The 27,717-nt window shown below is 34.5% G+C and overlaps 1 protein-coding gene across 1 annotated transcript; it reads left to right on the forward strand.

Annotated features, from left to right (window-relative positions):
* The first annotated feature begins 371 nt into the window (after positions 1 to 371).
* Positions 372 to 27,570, forward strand: LOC125670717 (cytochrome b-c1 complex subunit 2, mitochondrial-like). Its single transcript, XM_048906064.2, has 14 exons — positions 372 to 511; positions 3,816 to 3,866; positions 6,135 to 6,293; positions 7,100 to 7,164; positions 7,372 to 7,428; positions 10,919 to 11,043; positions 11,684 to 11,781; positions 16,012 to 16,291; positions 18,632 to 18,695; positions 18,912 to 19,053; positions 19,641 to 19,721; positions 25,694 to 25,767; positions 26,373 to 26,514; positions 27,369 to 27,570. The coding sequence occupies exons 1-14, from the start codon at positions 470 to 472 to the stop codon at positions 27,453 to 27,455; spliced, it is 1,467 nt and encodes a 488-aa protein (XP_048762021.1). The 5' UTR covers positions 372 to 469; the 3' UTR covers positions 27,456 to 27,570.
* The last annotated feature ends 147 nt before the right edge of the window (positions 27,571 to 27,717 follow it).

The raw sequence follows: 27,717 nt of genomic DNA on the forward strand, positions 1-27,717 counted from the left end.
TATTTATGAAAAACTCAATTGACCGAATAGCCTTTGCATGTCTGTGTGTGTGTAATTGTATATCATGTAAAGAAGTTGTGGACATTGAGAACAGATTGGTATCATTGCTCAATCCATTAAGATTTTAACTGAAAATGACTGGGGGAATTTTAGGGGAAAATATTGGGTTTTGTGTGATGATGATTGGAGAATTTTAGCTGGAAATGAACTTAATTACCACAAAGCATATCAGAAACATATGTAAATCAGGGCCGGATCCACTGTAAATAAGTGTCTGGGCCTATCAAGTTGTTAGAAATGGGTTTTACAATTATGCATGTACAGTACAGAAGTATGGTCCTGTAAATAGCTCTTTACTATGCTCAGGTTTTGAGATCGGGATCGGGAAACGAACTACAGTGAAACTTCCTTTCAAGAGCTGGATGTCTTGACCGGTCGTTTGGTCGAGATACATCGTTTCAGATAAACCATGAGTCTAAATTTTAGTAGATCAGCTCTCAGATGCTTAAAGGTAAGGCCTCCCCTCTCCAGATCTTTACAAAGCATTGAGGTATTAGTAACTTTTATAGAAATTGACGACGTTGTTGTGAAGGGTTATTGCCCTTTGCGACCTTCACTAATAATTTTTGTATGAAAGATTAATTTACCTGCTGCAAACTGTTTATTTAAGAAATTTTAAGAAGTATGAATTAGGAAAAACCATAGTTTCAAAATCGCTAAGGCATAGTGTTAAATTTTTTAATATAGTTTGAATTTCCTCTGTCCTGTACAGTAACTGTTGAAGTCGTAGATACCACTGAGTAATCACTTGCAGCTGTATTGTTATTGTTGTTGTTTTAATTCTATTCTGAGCGAGACTTTGAGTGTTCGAAATAAAAATCAAAACAAAATGGAATGGACTTAAAACAGTCTTTGTATTTTAAAATACAGATACATCTATACGGCTATCCCACGGGTTTTGAATTCTGAAATTTAGACTAGTGTCCCAGGTTTAATCATACGTGTCATAAGGAACGTAGGTTTTGAAAGACCTATCAAATAAACCACCTCTGTCAATCAATACCCGTGGAGGTCTCAGGGCTCACACTGGACCAAAATTTTGTGTAGCAACCTGGCGCGCGTACATCGACTCATACACGTTTACTGTAGATCTATATTTCATGTATATTATTCAAGAGGCATATACAACATATCATATCTCTGATTATTCTTACACAATGTATACAACATAGCTTTGTTTAGCTTTTATCACAAATCACTATAATTATTAGGATATTGTGAAAATCGATTGTATTTCAGCAGATTGCTTTTTAGTCAGTCTGATGACATTACAGCACAATCATGGTTTGATTTCTAAATATTGTTTTTGGCTAAGTTGACTCAATTCTATTCCATACCAGAAAAAAATAGGAGTATTTCATAGCATATAAACTGGCTATATTAAATAAAGACAAGAAATGAGTTTCTAAATGTTTATTAATCATTTTAGTAGTGTAAATGACATATATTACTCATTAAATATGCAGTCTAGAAAAAGTCACTGATGACAAAGTTACTGAAAATTAATTACTGTAATACATAACACATGATCATAGTTTCACATCACATTTTCACTGAAGAATCCTGTTTTCATCTTCAAATCCAGAATGACAAAGTGGTCCTTTTGGTGAATCTCATCATGTAGAGGAGAAGGGACTTCATGAAGTCTGAAACAAATTTTAAATGGCTTAAGATGATGTGAAGTCAAAAGATGACAGGATAGCAATTTCAGAAGAACCTACTGTTTTGCATTTCCTCATGGCCATTTTCTAAATAGATCAAACCAAAGACCTAAAGAATAATGCAATTTCCCAACATTCCTCTATTTATACACTATACTAACGTCAAATGGATTAGAAAATATAGCTGAACATTCTAGTTTACCTTTCTAGATGAAATCACTTTTGTACTGTGATGAACCGACAAATTAAATTTTATATATTTTTATTAACACGGAAGTATCTTCCATTGACTAGCTTGTGTGCACAATCACACGCTTTTTATTCCATCCAGTACAAAACAGGTAGCTCCCCAGTAATGACTCGGGGTATCTCTATATTTACGATATGTACTGTAGGCAACTGGCACAAGCAAAGTTCATTTCATTCACACCTACCTGCACATAGAGGATCAACCCTTTGCTTTGTGTAAACTGCTAAATAAACAAGACACCCCTAAGTCTTATTGTTCCCATGAGACAGGGTATCCACATTCTGCACAGGTAAAACAGTCCTGAGGCTGTTTGGATGCCAACAGCTGAAATTCAAAATGGCGCGCGAATACTAAAATACGAAATGTCCGTGTCGCATTTCCGGAATTTCTGTCGCATTTTTTTCTGAAAAATCGCAAAATGCGACAAATGCGATGGGCAGCGCGAGCCCTGAGGTCTGTCTACTAAACTGATTTTGATTTCTCTGAAATTCCGTGTTGATCTGGTTAGTAGTTGTAATTTTAACATCAATGTGGTGTTCCAGTGTAGATTTTGTCTGTTTCATTTCACAATTTTGGATAAAATTATTGAACATATTTAGTGCTGTGGGGAATCTTTAATATCCATAGCAACAGCACAATTCATCTTTATTTGTTTTGGAACCACAGTTACAATCTCAGTGTAAGTGAGGCGCCCATCAAATCACACCAGTAGGGTGAAATGATATGCCCCCTTCACGATACGATACATATTGCAATGATTCAATACTTTCAATACAATACAATGAAGAAACCAATAATAACAATGAAGAAAAAATTAACTATCAAGATTCAAAATCATAATTTTAAAAGCAAAACTGCCAAACGGTGAGATGCCTGTTCACTGTAATTTAAACTGATATAGTTTATTATTTTTTTCTTCAACTTCAAGGCAAACAACAGTTTGAACATTATTTGATGCTATTTTGTCCTGCATGCAGGTAGAAAAAATATGTACAGGCCGAGACTGATGTATTTTACTGATCCCGTTTGTAATAAACGTATCGAACCGAAAATCAAGGCAATGAATCGAATATTGAATTGAACGTTTATATTGAACAGTATCGATATTTTGGTGAATCGTTTCAGCCCTACTCACCAGAATTGTTTTGTATCATTTTGACGGAAGATGTTCCTATCTGGACATTAAACATGTGCTGCTGGTTGGGGTTTGATGTAATAAAAGACTAAACAAATATCACCTCAAAAAGAAATTTGGACATAGCAGGATAACTATCCCTGACTATTTTTATACCCACCCATAAACCACACATGCATCCTTATGGTTGAAGATGTAAACAAGCAAAATAATTTTTCCCATTGTTTTAAGAAATAAAGGTTGCTCTGTTGAATATAAATCAAGATTTCACCTCATCCTAAAAGGAGAAATGTGTTACTTTCTTTTAGTTTTTCCTCAAGCAGCTAGGTTATATTCCTACTTAAGAAAACATCTTAACATCTCAGAAAAGTCCCATTGTTAGAATTCCAGGAGAGCTGTAGATATCACTTACCACGCGGATGACTTATTTGACTTTTTAAAACAACACCTTTTCAGATAAGCTGAAACTAATGTGGAATTGATTGATGATATCTTGTTGAGAATTTTTCACTCATATGGCCACGTCACCAATACCAGTGAAGGGCTTCAAATTTAGGCCTATGATTGGCGCTTACGGCCATTGAGTTGTTTAGCTATGCAATTTTCTAACTAGTCTCTCCATGATTTTTTTCCCCTTCTTTCCTTTGATGATGATAAACCTATCTAGATGTGTAGAGCAGTATCAATATCTATACTTATTTATTTTCAGGGAAGGCATTATGGAACTTTGGCACCACTTGCCCGTGCAGAAAACTTGAAAGTATGTTTTTAATTAGAGCTGTCATTGATGAGAATTTCAAATATTCAATGAACAGAAAGTATATGTATATATATATATATATATATATATATATATATATATATATATAATTACTTTTCGCAATGATCGGTAAAAGTATAGGTAAAAAATAAAAAAGATACACAAAGACGTTTAGTAAAGCTTTAGCGCTTTCATTTCAAATCTTCAGAAGCTTTACATTTAGTAACATAGCGACATTACGTCACAAACAGCGGAACGTTAAAATTAAACAAATCTAGACGTCATTACATACTGACTGTTGAAACGTATTGTTCATTGTGACGTCATAGTAAAGCAAAACAAATTTCAACGTCATAAGACACTGAACGTTAAAACATAGTGTTTACAGTGATGTCATTATAAAGTAATTTTCATTAAGTTGTGAAAACTTTCAACGGATGTCTATTACAAACCTACCGACACACACCAATACCTACATTTTAGATCATGTCATCCACACCATACAAAAAACTGCAATTCCCTACAATCTGGCTAAACGTTTATGAACAATAGTGAGTGATGTAAATACCCGAGGTATTTGTTTGTTGGAACTCAGATCCTACTTACAAAAACAAGGTCATCCTGATAAACTTATGGAAAATGGAATTGAAAAAGCAAAGAGTTATGATCGCTCTCAACTACTTGCTACAAACAACCGGGAAAAAGACAAAGATATAATTCCATTTGTACATACACATAACCCGCAAAATAGAAATATCAACTCAATAGTTAATCAACTAAACAATATACTGAAAGACGACCAATCAACCAAGAAAATATTCAGAAAAATAAAATTCATCAACAGCAAACGTCAACCGAAAAATCTGAAAAGAATATTATGCCCTCCATATCTTAAAGACAATCACAACGTTACTAAGTGTGGGGATCCACGATGTGGGACCTGTCAATACATAACGGAAGGATCACAATACAACTTTAACGGACGGATATTTAAAGTTAATGCCAACATGTCGTGCGATAGCAAAAATGTCCTGTATGTCATTACATGTCCTGGATGCAAAGAATTTTATATTGGGGAAACAAGCACCCCTCTTTGAGCTCGCGTGTGGGTCCACAAACAGCATATCCACAACCCAGAATACAGACAAATTCACCTAAGTGAACATTTAGATGTTTGTGGACAAAAACAATTCAATATATTTCCATTTTACAAGTTTACAGGTGGAAGTGACATTCAGAGATGTGAAAAGGAAAAACATTTCATTAATATGTTCAAACTTTAACTCAATAATTCAGTTTAACGTTATCATATTTGTAAATGAAAATTACTTTATAATGACATGACTGTAAACACTATGTTTTAACGTTCAGTGTCTTATGACGTTGAAATTTGTTTTGCTTTACTATGACATCACAATGAACAATACGTTTCAACAGTCAGTATGTAATGACGTCTAGATTTGTTTGATTTTAACGTTCTGCTCTTTGTGATGTAACGTCGCTATGTTACTAAATGTAAAGCTTCTGAAGATTTGAAATGAAAGCGCTAAAGCTTTACCAAACGTCTTCGTGTATCTTTTTTTTTACCTATATATATAATTATATATATAACCCCTACCCGGTGTTGAACTCACGACCTGCGGAACCAAATCTCCTAGCAGCATATAATCAGCGTGCTTCCATTCTCAATGACTGTGTAGCATGTGACAGCGTGGCGAGAATTCCATCGTCATCGAAAGCAATTTTTTTTTACTTACCTAGATGGTCGAGCGGTCTAGTGCGCTGATTACATGCTGCTAGGAGATTTGGTTCCGCAGGTCGTGAGTTCAACCCTGGGTAGGGGCGGAAGTGGGTATCCAAATAAAGTGAAATTTTCTGTGCCTTATATTAAATATTTCTTCACTTAGGGCAGTTATGTTCATTTAAGAGTTCATTGCTATTTCCGTGCTTTATATATATATAATATTGTGTTTCTCTATTAGTTTATCAACTTAAAAGAATAACACCAAAAGTATTTAATTGATGATTTAATCGATTGACATATTAAATGAAATTATGCATTTTTTCAATAACCTACAGTGTGCCATTAATAGTCTGACTGTTATGTATTAAAAAAATGTATTGGTATAGTGTCTGAAAAGTTTGAACCAATGATATAGCAATACTGAAGAAAGTTCTAATTTTGTATGTACACTATCATTTGTAATACCATAATGAATAGATTCTCTGTAAATATGATCTCATGTTGACAGTGTACGTCTTTTACAGCTGACAACTTTAGGAAATAAAATCAATGTAACATCTGTAGACAACATCAACACCAATTCCTCCATCGGGCAGGTGTCCATCTTTCTGAAAGCTGGGTCTCGATATGAGTCTCCATACCAGCTCGGAGTTACACATTACCTCAGAGCAACTTCCCTCAGTGTGAGTTACCTCCCCTCTATTAATCGGTCAGTTACCTTCCCTCCATGTGAGTTACCTTCCCTCTAATCTGTCAGTTACCTTCCCTCCGTGTGAGTTATCTCCCCTCTAATCTGTCAGTTACCTTCCCTCCGTGTGAGTTATCTCCCCTCTAATCTGTCAGTTACCTTCCCTCCGTGTGAGTTATCTCCCCTCTAATCTGTCAGTTACCTTCCCTCCATGTGAGTTATCTCCCCTCTAATCTGTCAGTTACCTTCCCTCCGTGTGAGTTATCTCCCCTCTAATCTGTCAGTTACCTTCCCTCCGTGTGAGTTATCTCCCCTCTAATCTGTCAGTTACCTTCCCTCCATGTGAGTTATCTCCCCTCTAATCTGTCAGTTACCTTCCCTCCGTGTGAGTTATCTCCCCTCTAATCTGTCAGTTACCTTCCCTCCGTGTGAGTTACCTTCCCTCTAATCTGTCAGTTACCTTCCCTCCCTGTGAGTTACCTCCTCTTAGTGTGAGTTATGTGTATTTTGATTCTTGTATGTAATTTGTTTGATATGCATGTTAGGGAAATGTGATCAACTGAATATTTCAAGGATTTTACCATACTCTAGTACATTATTTTTATATCTGGTTATTCTCAGGGTAGAGGAATTTGTATACAGAAGAAATAACATAATCTAGGATAGTTCACTTTCACATGTTTTACTGAGATAAAAATTAAGAATACTTCCAACATGTTTAAACACAAGAATGAATGAGACAAAGTCCAGAAAAATCATAGTTCACATATTGTTATTTAACATGACTTTCTTCTTTTTCAGAACACAATGCCTTTCTCTGGGTTTAAACTTGTTAAAAATATTGATGAAGCAGGAGGCAACTTGAGGTATATATATATAAATCTTAATTCCTAGATGCTCTTTTTATAGTTTGATTTTTCTATCATGTCGCTTTGATACAGTTTTAGTCAAACATTTACTTGCACGACGCAGTGACACTACCAATGTAATTAGATAACAAGTTTTTTAAACAATGTTTAAGGAAATTTTATGCATTGAGCAATAAGTTAAACTTTGAGGATTAATCATTACAGTATTCAAACCACACGGGAACACATGATCTATACAGTGGAGGGCCCATCCTCACAGCTGTAAGTACTTGTATATCTACTCTGTCAGTATGTGTTGTGTATCTACTCTGTCAGTATGTGTTGTGTATTCTGTCAGTATGTGTTGTATATCTATTCTGTCAGTATGTGTTGTATATCTATTCTGTCAGTATGTGTTGTGTATTCTGTCAGTATGTGTTGTGTATCTACTCTGTCAGTATGTGTTGTATATCTATTCTGTCAGTATGTGTTGTATATCTATTCTGTCAGTATGTGTTGTGTATCTATTCTGTCAGTATGTGTTGTATATCTATTCTGTCAGTATGTGTTGTATATTCTGTCAGTATGTGTTGTGTATCTATTCTGTCAGTATGTGTTGTGTATTCTGTCAGTATGTGTTGTATATCTATTCTGTCAGTATGTGTTGTGTATTCTGTCAGTATGTGTTGTGTATCTATTCTGTCAGTATGTGTTGTATATCTATTCTGTCAGTATGTGTTGTGTATCTATTCTGTCAGTATGTGTTGTGTATCTATTCTGTTAGTATGTGTTGTATATCTATTCTGTCAGTATGTGTTGTGTATCTATTCTGTCAGTATGTGTTGTATATTCTGTCAGTATGTGTTGTGTATTCTGTCAGTATGTGTTGTATATCTATTCTGTCAGTATGTGTTGTATATCTATTCTGTCAGTATGTGTTGTATATCTATTCTGTCAGTATGTGTTGTATATCTATTCTGTTAGTATGTGTTGTATATTCTGTCAGTATGTGTTGTGTATTCTGTCAGTATGTGTTGTATATCTATTCTGTCAGTATGTGTTGTATATCTATTCTGTCAGTATGTGTTGTATATCTATTCTGTCAGTATGTGTTGTATATCTATTCTGTCAGTATGTGTTGTATATCTATTCTGTCAGTATGTGTTGTGTATCTATTCTGTCAGTATGTGTTGTATATCTATTCTGTCAGTATGTGTTGTATATCTATTCTGTCAGTATGTGTTGTGTATTCTGTCAGTATGTGTTGTGTATTCTGTTAGTATGTGTTGTGTATCTATTCTGTCAGTATGTGTTGTATATCTATTCTGTCAGTATGTGTTGTATATCTATTCTGTTAGTATGTGTTGTGTATTCTGTCAGTATGTGTTGTATATTCTGTTAGTATGTGTTGTATATCTATTCTGTCAGTATGTGTTGTATATTCTGTCAGTATGTGTTGTATATTCTGTCAGTATGTGTTGTGTATCTATTCTGTTAGTATGTGTTGTGTATCTATTCTGTCAGTATGTGTTGTATATCTATTCTGTCAGTATGTGTTGTATATCTATTCTGTCAGTATGTGTTGTATATTCTGTCAGTATGTGTTGTATATCTATTCTGTTAGTATGTGTTGTATATCTATTCTGTTAGTATGTGTTGTATATCTATTCTGTTAGTATGTGTTGTATATTTATTCTGTCAGTATGTGTTGTATATCTATTCTGTCAGTATGTGTTGTGTATTCTGTCAGTATGTGTTGTATATCTATTCTGTTAGTATGTGTTGTATATCTATTCTGTCAGTATGTGTTGTATATTTATTCTGTCAGTATGTGTTGTATATCTATTCTGTTAGTATGTATTGTATATCTATTCTGTCAGTATGTGTTGTATATTCTGTCAGTATGTGTTGTATATCTATTCTGTTAGTATGTGTTGTATATTTATTCTGTCAGTATGTGTTGTGTATTCTGTCAGTATGTGTTGTGTATCTATTCTGTCAGTATGTGTTGTGTATCTATTCTGTCAGTATGTGTTGTATATCTATTCTGTCAGTATGTGTTGTATATCTATTCTGTCAGTATGTGTTGTATATTCTGTCAGTATGTGTTGTATATCTATTCTGTTAGTATGTGTTGTATATCTATTCTGTTAGTATGTGTTGTATATCTATTCTGTCAGTATGTGTTGTATATCTATTCTGTTAGTATGTGTTGTATATCTATTCTGTCAGTATGTGTTGTGTATTCTGTCAGTATGTGTTGTATATCTATTCTGTTAGTATGTGTTGTATATCTATTCTGTCAGTATGTGTTGTATATTTATTCTGTCAGTATGTGTTGTATATCTATTCTGTTAGTATGTATTGTATATCTATTCTGTCAGTATGTGTTGTATATCTATTCTGTCAGTATGTGTTGTATATCTATTCTGTCAGTATGTGTTGTATATCTATTCTGTCAGTATGTGTTGTATATCTATTCTGTCAGTATGTGTTGTATATCTATTCTGTCAGTATGTGTTGTATATTCTGTCAGTATGTGTTGTATATCTATTCTGTTAGTATGTGTTGTATATCTATTCTGTTAGTATGTATTGTATATCTATTCTGTCAGTATGTGTTGTGTATTCTGTCAGTATGTGTTGTATATCTATTCTGTTAGTATGTGTTGTATATCTATTCTGTCAGTATGTGTTGTATATCTATTCTGTCAGTATGTGTTGTGTATTCTGTCAGTATGTGTTGTGTATCTATTCTGTCAGTATGTGTTGTATATCTATTCTGTCAGTATGTGTTGTGTATCTATTCTGTCAGTATGTGTTGTATATCTATTCTGTCAGTATGTGTTGTATATCTATTCTCTCAGTATGTGTTGTATATCTATTCTGTCAGTATGTGTTGTGTATTCTGTCAGTATGTGTTGTGTATCTACTCTGTTAGTATGTGTTGTATATCTATTCTGTCAGTATGTGTTGTATATCTATATGATTCAAATTATTGCATATAATTGAGATGTAAATGAATAGCATTTGCAATTACACACAGTTGTAGATATGTACATGTATTCAAATACATTTTTATGCTCTCAGAAAAATTTCTGGAGAACATATAGTCCCTGTCATATCTGTCCGTCCCTTCGTCCAAGCTTATATCACCTAAACCTTTCAAAAGAAATTGATATAATTGATCACAAATGTTCTTTGATACAAGGACTTGTGAACCAAGGTATTTCAAGATCGCTTTGAAAAGATCAAGGTCACTCAGAACATGTAAAAGTTTCTTATTTCAACAGTATTTGATATAAAAGTTCCCATCTCCTAAACCTTTCATCAAAAATGTCCACCATTGTACACTCCTTCTCAAGCATCAATTAAAGAATGCCCAGATTTCCTCTGTCAATTATGTGTCGTCGTCAAGAACAACAGTTCTGGTGGCCCGATATACCAAAAAACGGCAAGAAATGTTGGACAATCATATAAATAGAATAAATGATAATTTCAAATAAAATCAAGCGATTTAAATAAATGAATTGATATATTTTTTAATTTTTATTTCTAAGCAATGAGAGAGTTTTGTGAATTTGGTAGACATACTTTTATTTTAACAGAGAGAGTTTTGTGACTTAGACATACTTTTTATTTTAACTGAGAGAGTTTTGTGAATTAGATAGACCTAATTTTATTTCAACAGAGAGAGTTTTGTGATATAAGGAGACCTACTATTATTGTAACAGAAAAAGTTTTATGAATATGATCTACTTTTGTTTTAACAGAGAGAGTTTTGTGAAGTACCTGGGAGCCATTTTGACAAAGCCAACTTTTGAGAAATGGCACATGGAGCCGTGTGAATGGCGCATCCATGAGGATCTAGCCCAGTACAAAGCCAATAACGACCAGAGTCAGTGCTGTCATTCTCTTGCTACTTAAAACTTCCTCAGTTTAACAGTGGTATAAATGTCCCAGTACAAAGCCAATAACGACCAGAGTCAGTGTTGTCATTCTCTTGCTACTTAAAACTTCCTCTGTTTAACAGTGGTATAAATGTCCCAGTACAAAGCCAATAACGACCAGAGTCAGTGCTGTTATTCTCTTGCTACTTAAAACTTCCTCTGTTTAACAGTGGTATAAATGTCCTAGTGAAACACACTCTTTGTATGAAAATTTAAAAACCTTGTTTCACATTTGCATGTACAATGTATGATTATAAATGGAGTTGGTACCTTGGGTATGTGTCACTTTTAAAAATACTGTATACTGGAAAATTTTGGCTCTTGTTTTATAATCACCCACTTCACCCTCATTCTGAATGGGTGAGTGAAAACTGGGATAATTAAAATTTATAAAATCAGAAGGTACATGTAAAATTAATAGGTTTGAGTGAGTGTAAAATGGCACAAAATCATTCGTCAATGCATCTGGTGAAAAATAACATTGGGCAAAACTTTCCCAGGATGCAGTGGTAATAGAATGCATCGTGGCAGTACATTTGTTCTGCTGGTCCAGTTTTACACATGTCATTCTGTGATTCCTTTTGACAGTGGCTTTTGAGGATCTGCACCGTGCTGCTTACCGGTACAACCTCGGGAACTCGGTGTACTGTCCAGACTCCATGGTGGGAAGTGTGGATGCTGATATGGTATGAGGCTTTAACTTAAATCTGTAGTACATACTGTCTTCAACTTAGTGAGATGTCGTCTCACAGTACAAAAGTACTGTACTTAAACTTAGTGAGATGTTGCCTCACATTACAAAAGTACTGTACTTAAACTTAGTGAGATGTTGCCTCACATTACAAAAGTACTATACTTAAACTTAGTGAGATGTCGTCTCGTGGTACAAAAGTACTGTCTTCAACTTAGTGAGATGTCGTCTCACAGTACAAAAGTACTGTACTTAAACTTAGTGAGATGTTGCCTCACATTACAAAAGTACTGTACTTAAACTTAGTGAGATGTCGTCTCACGGTATACAAGTACTGTACTTAAACTTAGTGAGATGTCGTCTCGTGGTACAAAAGTACTGTCTTCAACTTAGTGAGATGTCGTCTCACAGTACAAAAGTACTGTACTTAAACTTAGTGAGATGTTGCCTCACATTATAAAAGTACTGTACTTAAACTTAGTGAGATGTCGTCTCACGGTATAAAAGTACTGTACTTAAACTTAGTGAGATGTCGTCTCACGGTATAAAAGTACTGTACTTAAACTTAGTGAGATGTTGCCTCACATTACAAAAGTACTGTACTTAAACTTAGTGAGATGTCGTCTCACGGTATAAAAGTACTGTACTTAAACTTAGTGAGATGTTGCCTCACATTACAAAAGTACTGTACTTAAACTTAGTGAGATGTTGCCTCACATTACAAAAGTACTGTACTTAAACTTAGTGAGATGTCGTCTCACGGTATAAAAGTACTGTACTTAAACTTAGTGAGATGTCGTCTCGTGGTACAAAAGTACTGTCTTCAACTTAGTGAGATGTCGTCTCACAGTACAAAAGTACTGTACTTAAACTTAGTGAGATGTTGCCTCACATTACAAAAGTACTGTACTTAAACTTAGTGAGATGTTGCCTCACATTACAAAAGTACTGTACTTAAACTTAGTGAGATGTCGTCTCACGGTATAAAAGTACTGTACTTAAACTTAGTGAGATGTTGCCTCACATTACAAAAGTACTGTACTTAAACTTAGTGAGATGTTGCCTCACATTATAAAAGTACTGTACTTAAACTTAGTGAGATGTCGTCTCACGGTATAAAAGTACTGTACTTAAACTTAGTGAGATGTCGTCTCACGGTATAAAAGTACTGTACTTAAACTTAGTGAGATGTTGCCTCACATTATAAAAGTACTGTACTTAAACTTAGTGAGATGTCGTCTCACGGTATAAAAGTACTGTACTTAAACTTAGTGAGATGTCGTCTCACGGTATAAAAGTACTGTACTTAAACTTAGTGAGATGTCGTCTCACGGTATAAAAGTACTGTACTTAAACTTAGTGAGATGTCGTCTCACGGTATAAAAGTACTGTACTTAAACTTAGTGAGATGTCGTCTCACGGTATAAAAGTACTGTACTTAAACTTAGTGAGATGTCGTCTCACGGTATAAAAGTACTGTACTTAAACTTAGTGAGATGTTAGATGACAAGACCTTAACAATGTACTCTCTTGACACATGAGCATATATGTTATGTCCTATTTAGATGGTAAATATAACTTCCACTGCAATCTCATCCTCGTTTGTTGTGTAGTACTGTGAGACTCTTATAACACAGATAAAAGGATAGAAAACATCTAGAAAATGGAGTAATTTTTTACAGTACAATTCAAAGTTTAGTGTTAGAGTATGTGTGCAGTTTACACAATGTTTTGAATTGTACAACATAGGGTTGGCAAAAATGTGGTCAATATGAGTATTGACCGGGCCGGTGGTCAATACTGGTCAAAACCGTTCAATACTGGTTAATACTGGTCGAATGAAAATTATTTGGTCATTATAGTCTGTTATTTATTTTAAATGTGTTATTTATTTTAAATGTTTAAATACTGTAATTCATAACATGCACTATCAGTTTATAATATACTTATAAGTCATAATATTAAATAAATAATGTACAAATGACTCTGTTGAATTGGGGAAGATGTAAAAGTTTCTGTTCAAATTCCTTAGTTTAACAAGAACTACTTATAAGTATTGTTTCATCAATCTTCATTTTAACTGTTAAATAAACATATGATGGTGGTGTTTTCATAACAATAACACTCACACTGGTCATCTATGGTCCCAGCCCATGCTTATTAACACCTGTCAACTCTGCTTCCTGTGCTCAGGTAATGTCCAGCCACCTTTTATTCTTAATCTGTCCAGGTACATGTATTAACGAATACTGGACAACTCGCCCCCAAGACAAGTCGCCCCCTCTTAGGACAAATCGCCCTCTCTCAGGACAAGTCGTCCCCTTCTCTTGAGACAACTCGCCCCCATTATTATATATAGATATATTATCACATTTTATTTTTATTGTGTGTGTTATTTACACTTTTAACCCTATAAAGATACGTCTTTTTATTTCATACTTTAACACGAATGGTAAATTCTAATAGAATTATACACAGATTTGATTATTGCATTTCAGAAAAAGTTACATTTTTCATAAATCAATTGGCAAGGAAAATTATATTTACTGATCTTCAGGTAATTGATTAAATGTCTCCAATACTGAGAAAATTTTGGGTTTATTTGGGGGGGTGTGAGTGGGTTTTTTTTTTTTTTTTTTTTTTTTATCGATATAGTATACATAAGTGTAAAGGTGAAGCATGAATATTCTGATACATGTAATTATCTTTTAATGCGTTTCTCAACTAATTCACGTTGAAAAATAATAAAATTCCCATTTTAGAAATTTTATAACGGCTTTGCTTTACTGATTCTTTTTACGCGGGGTGATTCTTTTTACGCAGCAATTTCAAAGTGTAAAGAACTCTGATGATGAGTACCTCATAATGTTTGAAGTAAATTTATAACAGCTTTGGGGAAATCAAACAATTAGATTTAACAACAGATGCAGATTATTGATAATTATACTACGTCAGCTGTAGACCAAGCTAATACTCTCCCTATACCAAACGCTAACTTGTTTCCGCTGAAATTATATATTTTACATGTACATAAAAGTGATGATGAATTTACTGAACCCAAACACTGGATTTTCACTAAAATCTTTCGTCTTGCATAAAAAGACACGAAGTTCGATGTTTATGTGAACACGTCTTATTGTCTGTGATGTATATACTATCTATAAGAAATTCATTAATTTATTGCTAAAACACCTCTTGGACTTAGACCAAAAATAATAATTGTAAACATGTATGATATGAAGGGGGCGAGTTGTCTTGAGGGCAAGTTGTCTTAGGGGCGAGTTGTCCCGATGAGGGGGCGAGTTGTCTTGAGGGTGAGTTGTCTTGGGGACGAGTTGTCCTGATACCGTATTAACAGGTCTGTCTCCAATTGTCAAGCTATGCTTTAGAACTGTGACCCTTTGGTAGGTACTGAAGATATTTCGGTCAGTTTCAGCAAACCAAATATATTGAACTTATGAAATTACATTTGATTATCTAATGAAAGATATTAATCAACTGTGCTGATCCATATAATGAAAAGACTTAATTTATCTTTATCTTTGCAAGAAATGTACAAAAATAGGAAAATTGACAGTTTAAATCACAATTGACCACTTTGGGAGTATTGACCGGGACGGTTAAAACCACTGGTTAACCGCCCAACCCTGGTTACTACAACATCCAGATTAGACAATATTTACTGTACCCTATAATGCTCAGTTAGATTACCAGTCTGAATTATCTTCCTATGTATCCTAAATAATAGTAAACCATACTCTATTATTATATCTAAAATGTATTTAAGCATGGTTTACTGGGTAACCTGGGTTTGTAAGAGGTGTTTTGAATTTACTTCTTTTTACAATAAAAGATAAAATGGATAACCTCACTGTTTACGTGAAGCTTGAGTGACTCTGATTGTTAACATGAAGCTTGAGTGACTCTGATTGTTTACGTGAAGCTTGAGTGCCTCTGATTGTTTACGTGAAGCTTGAGTGCCTCTGATTGTTTACGTGAAGCTTGAGTGCCTCTGATTGTTTATGTGAAGCTTGAGTGCCTCTGATTGTTTACGTGAAGCTTGAGTGCCTCTGATTGTTTAAATGGAAGCTTGAGTGCCTCTGATTGTTTACGTGAAGCTTGAGTGCCTCTGATTGTTTATGTGAAGCTTGAGTGCCTCTGATTGTTTACATGAAACTTGAGCGCCTCTGATTCACTGTGTTAAATATTTAGGTTGTCATTGCAGATGAGGTATTTCATGATTGACCACTTCCGAGGGGAGGATATGATGGTAGTCGGTACTGGTGTTAACCAGGGACTTCTGGAAAAATATTGTGAACCTATGGAAACGCTTGACCAAAATTATGAAGAAGTACTAGACCTGTTACAAAACCCACAAGGACGTGTCTCATTTGATTATGGGGAAACAGACGTTGCCATCACTGTCCCTGATAAGAATGAGGTGGAGATCGTAGACATGGATGACATTTTCAAAATCCCACGTTTACCTGCCAAATATTATGGAGGTATGTACCAATGAATCACAAAATATGATGTTTACTAGACAAAGGCTTTACCTGTCATATCTTAAAGAATTAGAAATCAAATCTCTTATTTATCTGCTATATCTTACAGAGTTAGAAATCAAATCTCTTATTATCTGCTATATCTTACAGAGTTAGAAATCAAATCTCTTATTTATCTGCTATATCTTACAGAGTTAGAAATCAAATCTCTTATTTATCTGCTATATCTTACAGAGTTCGAAATCAAATCTCTTATTTATCTGCTATATCTTACAGAGTTAGAAATCAAATCTCTTATTTATCTGCTATATCTTACAGAGTTCGAAATCAAATCTCTTATTTATCTGCTATATCTTACAGAGTTAGAAATCAAATCTCTTATTTATCTGCTATATCTTACAGAGTTAGAAATCAAATCTCTCATTTATCTGCTATATCTTACAGAGTTAGAAATCAATTGAAATCTCTTATTTACCTGTCATATCTTACAGAGTTAGATGTTGTATCTGAATCCAAAAGGGATTCAAATACACAACTGATTTTTTTTTTTTGATGTGTTAGATTATTTGGTTTACTGCTGATGACCATGTACCTTAAGGTTATCACTGCACAAATTAGAAATGTTTAACATTGAGGTAAACATTATTTTCAGGGTACTACCAGGACTAAATATAACAATGTTCCATCAGTCGAACAGCGTTATTTTTATGCCCCCGAGATCGAAGATCAGGGGGCATATTGTTTTTGTCCTGTCTGTCATTCCGTCATTATGTCAGAAACTTTAACCTTGCTAATAACTTTTGAACAGTAAGTGATAGAGCTTTGATATTTCACATGAGTATTCCTTGTGACAAGACCTTTCCGTGGGTACCAACATTTTTTACCCTGTGACCTTGACCTTGGAGTTTGACCTACTTTTTGAAAACTTTAACCTTGCTAATAACTTTTGAACAGTAAGTGATTGAGCTTTGATATTTCACATGAGTATTCCTTGTGACCAGACCTTTCCGTTGGTACTAAACCTTTTGACCTTGACATTTGACATACTTTTAATTTTTTTTTACATTGGTCATAACTTCTAAATGGTAAATATTAGAGCTTTCATATTGTACATGAGCATTTCTTGTGACAAGACCTTTCTACTGGTACCAAGATATTTGTCCTTGTGACCTTGGCCATCTTCGGAATTGGCCAACACACCTTGTTCTTTTGATGATAATCACGACAGTGGGCTACAGCTTTTTAGGTCACCTGAGTAAACTCAGGTGACCTATTGCAATTGGCTTTTGTCCGTCGTCGTGCGTTAACAATTGAACATTTTTAACTTCTTGATAACTATCATTCCAATTCTTTTCAAATTTGGTATGAAACAGATTTGGAACAAGGGGAATATAAATTGTAAATTCCAGAATTCCTGCACCCCTGGGGCCTTAGGGGCAGGGCAAAAACTGCCCAAAAATGATCATTATTCAAAAATCTTCTTCTCAAGAACCACACACATGTAAGAAAAACTAAATGCATAATGATGTAGAGCAGGAAGGCCTCTACCAAAATTGTAAATTTCATGATCCCCAGAGTAGGGGTTCTGACCCCAGGGCGGGGCCAAACTTGTTATATAGTGTTTATATGTAAAACACTTAAATAACATCTTCTTTAGTGCTATTAATACTAAATTGAAAGTAAATAGATATTTAGAAAGAGCAGGTAGTCCTTTACCAAAATTGTGAATTTGATGATCCCAGGGGTAGGGATTTTGGTATCAGTGTGGGGCCAAAATAATCAGTTATTAAATGTGTTCACAATAGACATTTTTATCTTCTTCTTGATAACTATCATTCCAATTCTTTTCAAATTTGGTATGAAACATATTTGGAACAATGGGAACATAAATTGTAAATTTCAGGATTTCTGCACCCCTGGGGCCTTAGGGGCAGGGCAAGAACTGCCCAAAAATGACAAATTTTCAAAAATCTTCTTCTAAAGAACCACACATATGTAAGAAAAACTAAATGCATGGTGATGTAGAGCAGGAAGAGCTCTACCAAAATTGTAAATTTCATGATTACTGGGGTAGGATAAGTTTTAAGAACACATCTTGTTTTATACTGCTGCTGAACATTAGAATTTAGCTTAGATATTCAGAACAGAAATTTTTTTTCTAGATTTCATAGCCCATGGAAGTAGTGACACTTCACTAGTATTCAAGTGACAGATAAGGCCTGTGGGCCTCTTGTTTATTCTCATGTTCTCAGTTGTGCAGTTATGGCATAAGATTATGGATCATTGATTTCCATGCTGTGAAATAGTAAACATTTTGATGAAAATGTTGAAACATTTCAGGTGAACTTCGAACAAGAACAAAGACCCCAGATGCTACTTTCATTTTTGCAAAGGAAGGTGTTAGGTAAGACTTGCTAAATGCTGACTGTCTTATCTTATACTAGAATAGTACAAAACAAAAACTTGGCAGATGACTTCCTGCCATGCTTTTGATATTACATCAGTGTTCTCTTTCGGCTCTGTTTACCTGTGGAATTATTGAAAAAGGTGAAATGAGTCTGTGTAGTTAAGAACTGCAGGATACCTCAATGATTCTGTAACGTTTGACCTTGTTGTGCAGCTACAACAATGAGAAAGATGTTTTGACATCGGGAATTCTCCAGATGATCTTGGGAACAGGAATCCAAGTCAAATACGGCTCAGGTGGAGGCAGCAACAAACTTAGCACCGCTGTGGCTGAGGCTAGCAACAAAAAGTGTTCGGTAAGTCTTAATCAAGCAACAAACTTAGCACCGCTGTGGCTGAGGCCAGCAACAGCAAGTGTTCTGTAAGTCTTAATCAAGCAACAAACTTAGCACCGCTGTGGCTAAGGCCAGCAACAGCAAGTGTTCTGTAAGTCTTAATAAAGCAACAAACTTAGCACCGCTGTGGCTGAGGCAAGCAACAGCAAGTGTTCGGTAAGTCTTAATTAAGCAACTTTTGCTGCTATCAGGCATTGAACTGGGGTGCTCAGTTAGTCTTCGAACATGCAACGCATTCTGTAAATTGTGAAACATCAAATTTCAAGTTCATATACAGTATAATGGGCAAGTAACAACAGGTGCTTATAAGGTGTGAAATCTACAACAAAGGTGCTCAGTTTAAATACCAACAACAGCAGGTGCTTGTAAAGTTGTATTATCAATCACATGTAAGGTATAAAATATCACATATATGTATGTGCATTATTTGATATGATTTTAGTATATAGTTTTGATATTTTGTGTGTATGAATGATATTTTGTGTGTAATATTTATGTTTTGTGTGTAATATTGATATTTTGTGTTTATTTAGTTCATTTCATTGCAGGCCTCATCCTTCAACATAAACTACAGTGACTCCGGATTATTTGGATATTCCGTCAGAGGATCAGGAATGGACATGAGAAATGTAAGTAAACATAAAGAATGTCCACTCTTCAGTGATGAGGGATGACAGGTTTGGAACCATGCATGAATGATGCCCATGACTTTCCTCTTATCTTTCATTATTGTTGAGTATAGTCAGTGTACAGTTCATTTTCTGTGTCGACTTGGATTTGTTATAATACATGGGGATTACTTTATTCACCATCAGTCTAACACACCCTGGAACTTTATCATCTCTCTGTCACACTCTGGAACTTTATAACTGTGATATTTATCATCTCTCTGTCACACCCTGGAACTTTGTAACTGTGATATTTATCATCTCTCTGGAACTTTATAACTGTGATATTTATCATCTCTCTGTCACACTCTGGAACTTTATAACTGTGACATTTATCATCTCTCTGTCACACTCTGGAACTTTATAACTGTGATATTTATCATCTCTCTGTCACACTCTGGAACTTTATAACTGTGATATTTATCATCTCTCTGTCACACCCTGGAACTTTGTAACTGTGATATTTATCATCTCTTTGGAACTTTATAACTGTGATATTTATCATCTCTCTGTCACACTCTGGAACTTTATAACTGTGATATTTATCATCTCTCTGTCACACTCTGGAACTTTATAACTGTGATATTTATCATCTCTCTGTCATACTCTGGAACTTTATAACTGTGATATTTATCATCTCTCTGTCACACTCTGGAACTTTGTAACTGTGATATTTATCATCTCTCTGTCACACTCTGGAACTTTGTAACTGATATTTATCATCTCTCTGTCACACTCTGGAACTTTATAACTGTGATATTTATCATCTCTCTGTCACACTCTGGAACTTTGTAACTGTGATATTTATCATCTCTCTGTCACACTCTGGAACTTTATAACTGTGATATTTATCATCTCTCTGTCACACTCTGGAACTTTATAACTGTGATATTTATCATCTCTCTGTCACACTCTGGAGCTTTATAACTGTGATATTTATCATCTCTCTGTCACACTCTGGAACTTTATAACTGTGATATTTATCATCTCTCTGTCACACTCTGGAACTTTATAACTGTGATATTTATCATCTCTCTGTCATACTCTGGAACTTTATAACTGTGATATTTATCATCTCTCTGTCACACTCGGGAACTTTGTAACTGTGATATTTATCATCTCTCTGTCACACTCTGGAACTTTGTAACTGATATTTATCATCTCTCTGTCACACTCTGGAACTTTATAACTGTGATATTTATCATCTCTCTGTCACACTCTGGAACTTTGTAACTGTGATATTTATCATCTCTCTGTCACACTCTGGAACTTTATAACTGTGATATTTATCATCTCTCTGTCACACTCTGGAGCTTTATAACTGTGATATTTATCATCTCTCTGTCACACTCTGGAACTTTGTAACTGATATTTATCATCTCTCTGTCACACTCTGGAACTTTATAACTGTGATATTTATCATCTCTCTGTCACACTCTGGAACTTTATAACTGTGATATTTATCATCTCTCTGTCACACTCTGGAGCTTTATAACTGTGATATTTATCATCTCTCTGTCACACTCTGGAACTTTGTAACTGATATTTATCATCTCTCTGTCACACTCTGGAACTTTATAACTGTGATATTTATCATCTCTCTGTCACACTCTGGAACTTTGTAACTGTGATATTTATCATCTCTCTGTCACACTCTGGAACTTTATAACTGTGATATTTATCATCTCTCTGTCACACTCTGGAACTTTATAACTGTGATATTTATCACCTCTCTGTCACACTCTGGAGCTTTATAACTGTGATATTTATCATCTCTCTGTCACACCCTGGAACTTTATAACTGTGATATTTATCATCTCTCTGTCACACCCTGGAACTTTGTAACTGTGATATTTATCATCTCTCTGTCACACTCTGGAACTTTATAACTATGATATTTATCATCTCTCTGGAACTTTATAACTGTGATATTTATCATCTCTCTGTCACACCCTGGAACTTTATAACTGTGGTATTTATCATCTCTCTGTCACACTCTGGAACTTTATAACTGTGATATTTATCATCTCTCTGTCACATCCTGGAACTTTGTAACTGATATTTATCATCTCTCTGTCACACTCTGGAACTTTATAACTGTGATATTTATCATCTCTCTGTCACACTCTGGAACTTTGTAACTGTGATATTTATCATCTCTCTGTCACACTCTGGAACTTTATAACTGTGATATTTATCATCTCTCTGTCACACTCTGGAACTTTATACAGACCCTGAAACGTGCTACTACACCTTAAAAACGAACCGAACCGTTCCGTGCAAGAAACGAACCGTACCATTCAAGAAACGTACCGTACCGTGCAAAAAACGAACCGTACCGTTCAAGACACGAACCATACCGTTCAGAAAGCGTGCAGGATAATATTATGCAAACCCCGCCCCCAAAAGCCCGAAAGCGTACCGTACCGTGCAGAAAGCGTGCAATTTATGTCACGTGACCCACTTTTTCAGCCACAGTATATTATTTTCACAATGGCGCCCGATGGGAAAGGAGGTCGTAGACTATCGCTGGCTATTCGAAGCATTATCCTCAAACATCTGGGTTATCAACTGTGAAAATCACCGAGATGCTTAAAACATCTTTGATATTCTTTTTTTTTTTAAATTACTTTCCGTAAATGTCACATTGTTTCAGTGCATATATGTGTATATATGTTATCAACAAGTACCCAAGTTTTGACTGAATTATGCATAAAAATTCGTTTTATACTGTGAACTGTTAACAGAAATAGACGTCAGATCACTGCACGGATTTTGCATGCATGCTTCTGCAGCCAGTCCTGTGTACTGTGGATGTATATTTCACTTGCAGACTTTTAAAGAGTGAACCAAGGGACATTTCGTTGTTTTAACGGAATTTCTGTTTCAATCAATTCTTTTAAATTCAAGGGTGAAGTTAACTACAATACTGTAATAGTACTTACAAGTAGCCTATTTAATTTCTTCATATAATCAGGGACGTCGACGTCCCTGATAATGCTACTACACGTATGGCACAGGGCTTGCCGTAAGAAGATGAAATTGATATTTGTAGCGTTAATGTATTCAATATGTACTTTCCTACGTACAGTGTCTGAATCATATGAGAAATTTCTAGACCGATTAGAAAAATTGTCACGTTCTACACTGTAATATTTTCATTACTTTATTAGCAATAATTTTGACATATCTTTTTCTCTTCTACATTGATAACGACCCATATAGATAGATGTAGATTGGCGGATTTATTATATACACTAATAAACAATTTTTAATTACATCGACAGAGAAATAAATAGATACATACATGTGTAAAAGAATGTAAACAAGTTAAATTGATGCAAAGCATCAAATCGGCCGCAAAAAATTATTCATTTCAGCATTTTCAAGTATTTCAACAATATACATGTTGTATAGAAAAGGTATATGAAACATTTTTATTGCAAACTATACACTTGCCTTACTTTTCTGTTAATTTTTTTAAATTCAATTTTCAGTGATCAAAAATAAAGTCAGGGAAATGAAAATCGGACTTCGCGTGATAAAGGATAGGAATATATATGTATTATCATCATTTTATTTGATTCAAAGACAAATGCAACAGATATCTAACATTATTAATTATGAATGACTGAATGCTGACAAAAAAGGACGTACAAACTTCACGTGCAGATATCCTGGATCTTTCATAATGCCGATGATAAATCACAATAAATGTGAAGTGCAGAAAATAATCATTGTGTCATTTGCGACTTTAGTGTATTCAAAACAAAATTCACTTCTTCTTAAAAACTTTTCCAATTTAGGCACTGTAATTTATATCCGGAAACTTAATACGCTTTGTTTTTACACTTACGCACGCCCATGTCGGGGAGCAGTTCATGTAACAACTTTTTATAAAATCGTAAATTAATAAATGTCTGATGAGAAATGAAAAACAAATTGAAACGTAATAACAACCATTAAGACTTAGACTTAAGCAAATTCTAAAAACTTTTATTCATAACTTTTATGTACGTTATCAATATGGAATTATTCCATCGAAGCAATCAAAAATAACGTCTCATTTCCCCATGTGCACATTCTAACAGAACCACAAATCCTGTAGCCGATAATCAAAGAGCCGAATAAGACCGATCGAGTGAAAACAAACTATCGAAACGTACAATTTATACGAAGTCAAAGCGTTCAGGCCACGCCCACCTCATTAATAAAACGTGCAAACCGTTCACAAAGCGTGCAGTTATTTTTAGCAAACCGTACCGTGCAAGAAGCGAACCGTACCGTTCAAGAAGCGTACCGTACCGTGCAAGAAACGTACCGAACCGTACCGTGCAACTGGTGTAGTAGCACGTTTCAGGGTCTGTAACTGTGATATTTATCATCTCTCTGTCACACTCTGGAGCTTTATAACTGTGATATTTATCATCTCTCTGTCACACCCTGGAACTTTATAACTGTGATATTTATCATCTCTCTGTCACACCCTGGAACTTTGTAACTGTGATATTTATCATCTCTCTGTCACACTCTGGAACTTTATAACTATGATATTTATCATCTCTCTGGAACTTTATAACTGTGATATTTATCATCTCTCTGTCACACCCTGGAACTTTATAACTGTGGTATTTATCATCTCTCTGTCACACTCTGGAACTTTATAACTGTGATATTTATCATCTCTCTGTCACATCCTGGAACTTTATAACTGTGATATTTATCATCTCTCTGTCACACCCTGGAACTTTATAACTGTGATATTTATCATCTCTCTGGAACTTTATAACTGTGATATTTATCTTCTCTTTGTCACACTCTGAATCTTTATAACTGTGATATTTATCATCTCTCTGTCAGTCACACTCAAAAGTTTTGTAACTTGAGAAAGGACTTCAATATTTGACATGTGTATTCTTTATTCAGAGTATTTCATTTAATGATTGAATGATTTGTGCATCATGTCTGTCAAACCCTAGACCATTGTAAAAAAATGATTAATGGTCCTAGACCATAGTAAGAAGTTGATTAATGGTGCTAGACCATTGTAAGAAGTTGATTAATGGTGCTAGACCATTCATTGTAAGAAGTTAATTAATGGTGCTAGACCATTGTAAGAAGTTGATTAATGGTGCTAGACCATTCATTGTAAGAAGTTGATTAATGGTGCTAGACCATTGTAAGAAGTTGATTAATGGTGCTAGACCATTGTAAGAAGTTGATTAATGGTGCTAGACCATTGTAAGAAAATGATTAATGGTGCTAGACCATTCATTGTAAGAAGTTATTTAATGGTGCTAGACCATTGTAAGAAGTTGATTAATGGTGCTAGACCATTCATTGTAAGAAGTTAATTAATGGTGCTAGACCATTGTAAGAAGTTGATTAATGGTGCTAGACCATTGTAAGAAGTTAATTAATGGTGCTAGACCATTCATTGTAAGAAGTTGATTAATGGTGCTAGACCATTCATTGTAAGAAGTTAATTAATGGTGCTAGACCATTCATTGTAAGAAGTTGATTAATGGCGCTAGACCATTCATTGTAAGAAGTTAATTAATGGTGCTAGACCATTGTAAGAAGTTGATTAATGGTGCTAGACCATTGTAAGAAGTTGATTAATTGTGCTAGACCATTCATTGTAAGAAGTTAATTAATGGTGCTAGACCATAGTAAGAAGTTGATTAATGGTGCTAGACCATAGTAAGAAGTTGATTAATGGTGCTAGACCATTCATTGTAAGAAGTTTTAAAATTAATGGTGCTAGACCATTCATTGTAAGAAGTTGATTAATGGTGCTAGACCATTCATTGTAAGAAGTTGATTAATGGTGCCAGTGCAGGTTACATAGGTCCCTAGGAATGCTTCAGATTTGTCTCATCAACATGTATAGAGTTTATTAGCTTTCTCACCAGGATCTCTTGTGTTTTCAGGCAGTAGAAACAGCCAACAAAGTTTTCACTCAGACAGTCAAAGACGTCACAGCCAAGGATGTAGAGAATGCTAAGTATGTGTAGAGAATGTTCTGTATGTGTAGAAAATGTTCTGTATGTGTAGAAAATGTTCTGTATGTGTAGAAACTGTTAAGTATGTGTAGAGAATGTTCTGTATGTGTAGAAAATGTTATTATGTGTAGAGAGAATGCTAAGTATGTGTAGAGAATGTTCTGTATGTGTAGAAAATGTTCTGTATGTGTAGAGAATGTTCTGTATGTGTAGAGAATGTTCTGTATGTGTAGAAACTGTTCTGTATGTGTAGAGAATGTTCTGTATGTGTAGAAAATGTTATGTATGTGTAGAGAGTATGTTAAGTATGTGTAGAGAGAATGCTAAGTATGTGTAGAGAATGTTAAATATCTGATATTATAGCATTAATATTGACCTTAAATGGGGTTTACTTGCAGCAAAGAGATGTTTACAAAGATGAACAATCAATTACTGCACATGATAATTACACAATCTGTCAACTTCTCATGATATTTTTTCTTCCAATAATAATTTTTTTCTCCAGATTCTGCAATTTTTTGTGTAATTTATTCTTACTATTAAAGGATGCAGAAATTTAGAAATTTCAATGTAATGATTTTTAACAAAGGTGTATTATCTCTTTCAGAAATAAATTAAAATCAGCCTATGCTTTTTACGCTGAGAAGGATGCTAACCTGATTTTTGAAGTAGGAGCAAAGGGAAAAGCATTGGACACTAATGCTGTTTTCAAATCAATTGACAAGATCAGTCAGCAAGATGTTGTCAAGGTAAGAGTCATTGTAAACAAATATTGTATGACAGCAAGATGTTGTCAAGGTAAGAATCATTGTAAACAAATATTGTATGACTGCAAGATGTTGTCAAGGTAAGAGTCATTGTAAACAAATATTGTATGACAGCAAGATGTTGTCAAGGTAAGAGTCATTGTAAACAAATATTGTATGACAGCAAGATGTTGTCAAGGTAAGAGTCATTGTAAACAAATATTGTATGACAGCAAGATGTTGTTAAGGTATTAAAATAAATATTGTATGACTGCAAGATGTTGTTAAGGTAAACAAATATTGTATGACTGCAAGATGTTGTTAAGGTAAACAAATATTGTATGACAGCAAGATGTTGTCAAGGTAAGAATCATTGTAAACAAATATTGTATGACAGCAAGATGTTGTCAAGGTAAGAGTCATTGTAAACATATATTGTATGACTGCAAGATGTTGTTAAGGTATTAAAATAAATATTGTATGACTGCAAGATGTTGTTAAGGTATTAAAATAAATATTGTATGACTGCAAGATGTTGTCAAGGTAAGAGTCATTGTAAACAAATATTGTATGACTGCAAGATGTTGTTAAGGTATTAAAATAAATATTGTATGAGAGCAAGATGTTGTCGACTTGAAGGTAAACAAATATTGTATGCCATTTGTATCTTTGTGTAATTTAGCTTTAGATATATTTTTACCATGCTATTCACAGTACCATGTGCAACATAATAGGATAATAATGTGTGTAACTGGAATATTTCTTCATCATAATTTTGATAATTACATTGAAGTACTTCATTTTGATTATTAAAACAGATTTTAGTATGTCTGAGAAACATTTTTTTAACGTTGCAGTTTGCAGATAAAGTGAGAACCTCCCCCTCCACTGCTTCAGCGGTTGGAAACATAATGAATACCCCTGTGTTACAAGAACTTGAGTGATAGGTGTGATATCAGGAACTCGTAGGGACATCTGGACACTTTGAGGTTCACTAAATAAGTGATTAATCTGTATTGTTTTCTCTTGAAGTCATGAAAAATAAATTATTTTATGAAAGGACTTGTCATATGTTTTCCTTCCTTGTGTTTTTCTTATTAGATTTGGTGAAAGGAAGCTTCCAAAAGTTCTTCTAAAGAACAGTGGCTTCACAAAGCAAAGCATTCCTTCACTACCTGAGCATTTTCCTAAAATGTTCATGGTCAT

This window comes from Ostrea edulis, chromosome 4, assembly GCF_947568905.1.
Source record: "Ostrea edulis chromosome 4, xbOstEdul1.1, whole genome shotgun sequence".
Taxonomy (NCBI): Eukaryota; Metazoa; Mollusca; class Bivalvia; order Ostreida; family Ostreidae; genus Ostrea; species Ostrea edulis.

Bases quoted from the DNA above. Each gene is read 5' to 3' on its own strand.
- LOC125670717 (XM_048906064.2), top strand. From the start codon at position 470: ATGAGTCTAAATTTTAGTAGATCAGCTCTCAGATGCTTAAAG. The intron at 11,782-16,011 runs GTATGAGGCTTT...TTGTCATTGCAG, and splicing joins GAAGTGTGGATGCTGATATG to ATGAGGTATTTCATGATTGA. The intron at 26,515-27,368 runs GTAAGAGTCATT...TTAACGTTGCAG, and splicing joins GTCAGCAAGATGTTGTCAAG to TTTGCAGATAAAGTGAGAAC.